Below are 3,856 nucleotides of genomic sequence, written 5' to 3'. Positions count from 1 at the left end.
GTGATGGTAAAAATAGAAAACACAGGTACAATTATTCTAAGGTCAGACTAAGCTTCTGCTCTGCAGCCCCAGCTCTTCTGAACCATGGGTGTAGAGAGGGAACTTTTGTATTCAAGATGTGTTACAACTGACATTCCTTGTGTGTCTGAGAGCTCTACCAAAAAAGTTATATGTCACACCACAGCAGAGTAAAACAGACTCCTTGACAGTGAATTTGGTGACATTTGACACATTGATTTCTTTTAGAAATTGAGTGGCTTTTTCACAGAGGTCTGTCTCAACTGTTCCCTGTCCTTTCCTTTTTTTGATAGGACCTATGCTAAGAAATAACAAATGTCCAACAGCAGCTCCCTCACCCAGTTCCTCCTCCTGGCATTCTCAGACAGGCGGGAGCTGCAGCTCCTGCACTTCTGGCTCTTCCTGGCCATCTCCCTGGCTGCCCTCCTGGCCAACGGCCTCATCCTCAGCGCCGTAGCCTGTGACCACCACCTGCACACCCCCATGGGCTTCTTCCTGCTCAACCTCTCCCTCACAGACCTGGGCTGCATCTGCACCACTGTCCCCAAAGCCATGCACAATTCCCTCTGGGACACCACAACCATCTCCTACATGGGATGTGCTGCACAGCTCTTTTTCTTTGTATTCTTCCTTGGAGTGGAGTTTTCCCTCCTCACCATCATGTGCTACGACCGCTACGTTGCCATCTGCAAACCCCTGCACTACGGGACCCTCCTGGGCAGCAGAGCTTGTGCCCACATGGCAGCAGCTGCCTGGGCCACTGGCTTTCTCAATGCTCTGCTGCACACAGCCAATACATTTTCCCTGCCCCTGTGCCAGGGCAATGCCCTGGGCCAGTTCTTCTGTGAAATCCCACACATCCTCAAGCTCTCCTGCTCACACTCTTACATCAGGGAACTCGGGCTTCTCTTGTTTTCCATCTCTTTAGTATTTGGTTGTTTCATTTTCATTGTTTTCTCCTATGTGCAGATCTTCAGGGCTGTGCTGAGGATCCCCTCTCAGCAGGGACGGCACAAAGCCTTTTCCACCTGCCTCCCTCACCTGGCTGTGGTCTCCCTGTTCCTCAGTACTGCCACATTTGCCTACCTGAAGCCCCCCTCCATCTCCTCCCCATCCCTTGACCTGGTGGTGTCAGTTCTGTACTCGGTGGTGCCTCCATCACTGAACCCCTTCATCTACAGCCTGAGGAACCAGGAGCTCAGGGATGCCTTGAGGAAAATGATGACTACATGTTTTTTGAGAAGCAATAAACTCCATCTTTTCTTCTGCAGAACACTCATTGTATAACTCATTTTGGGCCCAGCCTGCCTTCTAAAGCTTTTAATAGTGGTGGTGGGGATTTTCCTGTTTTTTTACTTCTGTTGATGTCATTAAGACTGAAATTTTATTCGTCATCCCATACAGAATTCACTGTCTATCTCTTTTTCTTTTTGACCCACAAAATATACAAATCAGGAATCATGCTTTGTGTGCATTTAAACAAAATAAAAGTTTGTGCAGAAAGATATTTGTCAAACATCCTCCCTGTGGTAGTTTGTACATGAGGAATCACAATCTCTGAGTGTAAGAAAGGACACAAATTCTTTTTTCTGGATTCTTCCTCCAAGACCTCCCTTGAAGCTGGAGGGTATTTCCATGTTTGCAGATGTAGAGAGGAAAAGAGTCCCAGCACTGCCAGGGAGCACCAGCACTGTGTCTGTTCAGAGCTGCTGTCTTTGCACTCCCACCCTCTCCTTTCCTGTCCGTGCCCAAGGCCTGAGTGCTCTGGCAGCTCAGTCACTGTCCTGCTGTGGGTCAGGCCTGTGAGCACAGGCAGGGACAGGCCCTGGGCACTGCTGGGACAGGGCTGGGCTCCACAACAGCAGTTCCAGCAGCAAAGGGGTTCCCCTCCAGGCACTTCCTGAAGGCTGAGGTCTTTTCCCAACACTGGTATCAAGAAGAAGTCCAAGGAATAGAATCTCAAAAGTCTTGTTGCTTTGCTTGTTTCTCATGGAGACAGTTCAGTGAGGTCAGGGACCCACTGGGACTTCAGGGACTGAGGGCTGGTTCAGATGTTGTGTGTTGGTGGCCGATGGCCAATTGAGATGACAAATGATCACCAAGTCACCTGCCTGGGGCTCTGCAGCTTGTGAGGGCTCTGATGGCAGGGGAGGACTTGTCTGTAGGAACTCAGGCAGTGCAGGAGAGCACAGAGGGTCTGCAGGGACAGCCCGTCCCATCCAGTCAGCAGGGAATGGAGCCCTGGAGCAGAATCCTGCCCAGGGTGGAGTCACCAGAGATCAAGTCCTAAATCTGCCTGTGAACTGGTAAAGGAGAGTTCTGCAACCCCAGGGGATGCACCAGGAACAGAGAAAGGACTCTGGCCAGTGACTCCTCTCACCCGCAGTGAACTCCCCTTGTGCCTCCCCAGTTCAGGGAGGGCTGTACCAGGGCCAGGGGTGGGCTTTCCAGGAGGGTGTCCTGAAGAACTCTCCAGCCCACAGGCTGCATGGAGTGGAGCCCTGCCCTGCCCTTTGTGCCATTGGAAACAGCCCATGGTCCTGCCCAGCCTTGTTCTTGCCTACTGAGCCTTCCAGGACTATGGCAGAGGGTGGAGAGGAGTGATCCCCATCCTGCTGGGTCTGCTCCCCACCCTGACCAGCATGGCCAGTGCAGGCTCAGCCCAGGGTGCCACAGCCCCTCCCTGTGCAGAGCAGCACCTCCAGCTCAGGGCCCTGCAGGGATCCCAGGCTGGGATCTGCAACTGGCCAAGGCAGCCTGGACACACTGACCTGGGCAAAGGGATGTCCCTGCAGAAGAGCAAGGCAGCATTTCTGGGCCTGCAGAGAGGAATCCATGGCACAGAGAAACCTCTTTCTGCAGCCCCCCCTAGGGACAGGCTGCTCTGTCCCTGGGCCAGGACTCTGGGCTGGGCTGGGCAGAGGGGCTGGCACTGAGGGGCACAGTCAGGCTGTGCTGGGCATCTCCTGGAGGCAACACCAGGGCTCCTGCAGTTTCCCTGACCTCCATTTCCTCCTGCCATGCTGAGTGTCCAGCCCCTGAGCTGATGGGGATACTGAGACTCCTCTGTGTGCCCCAGGAGCTGCTGTGCCCTTCAGAGGGACTGGGGCTGTGGGGGGAGTGCCCAGAGCTCTGCAGCACCCTGGGCTGGGCACTGCTGTGGGGCCAGACCAGACTGGGCTGCTCCACCAGTTGACCTCTATAATGAAACCACTTCTGATTTTCTCCTGAAGAACCATGAGAATATGTGTTGTGTCCTGAGCACTAGACTGGAACTGTGGGATAATAGAAAAGGTTTGGGTGTCAGGGATATTGAGAAGGCTGGGCAGTGTCACTGGGAGACCTCTCCCAAACACTTGGAAAGGCCAGAGCCATCCCAGAGCTTCCTGGGGCCTTGGTAAAGGCAGACATGGAAGCAGTCTGCAAACAGGGCAGCAAGGAGGGATGGCAGAGTTCCAGACTGCTCAGGCTCAGCAGGGAAGGGGATAGGTCAAGTCCTCCTGCAGCCATTCCCAGGCGGGGGAAGGACAAGGAAGGGATTGCAGAACCCCTGTGACAGGGAAAAGAAAGGGATGTTGTGTGCCCAGACTGTTTCAAGGCCTTTGACATGGTCTCCTGTGGCCTTCTTAGAGGCAGACCTTTGAGAGTTGGACTGGACAAGTGAAACATGTGGTGAGTGGGAAGCTGAATGACTGATGAGGGTCAAAAGTCATGGCACAAATTGCTCTTGGCAGCAATTCCCAGGTGACATCCATCAGGGATCAGCCCTTGACCATTGCTATGGAACATCTTTATTATGTCTCTGGGTAATGGGATGAAATGCACTTTCCACTCCTTT

General features: G+C 53.2%; 1 protein-coding gene across 1 annotated transcript; it reads left to right on the top strand.

Annotated features, from left to right (window-relative positions):
* Nucleotides 1–333: 333 nt before the first annotated feature.
* On the top strand, nucleotides 334–3,420 carry LOC115307645 (olfactory receptor 14J1-like; the record flags this gene model as incomplete). The annotated part of the gene is made up of 2 exons (XM_029961581.1): nucleotides 334–1,238; nucleotides 3,411–3,420. Coding segments are annotated over exons 1-2 (915 nt in total), but the record flags the coding sequence as incomplete, so codon positions are not given.
* Between the last annotated feature and the right edge of the window lie 436 nt (nucleotides 3,421–3,856).

The sequence above is a fragment of the Manacus vitellinus genome, unplaced genomic scaffold (assembly GCF_001715985.3).
Source record: "Manacus vitellinus isolate BGI_N305 unplaced genomic scaffold, ASM171598v3 scaffold_379_pilon, whole genome shotgun sequence".
Taxonomy (NCBI): domain Eukaryota; kingdom Metazoa; phylum Chordata; class Aves; order Passeriformes; family Pipridae; genus Manacus; species Manacus vitellinus.
Note: the sequence above shows the minus strand (reverse complement) of the source record. Positions and strands in the feature narration are given on the sequence as shown.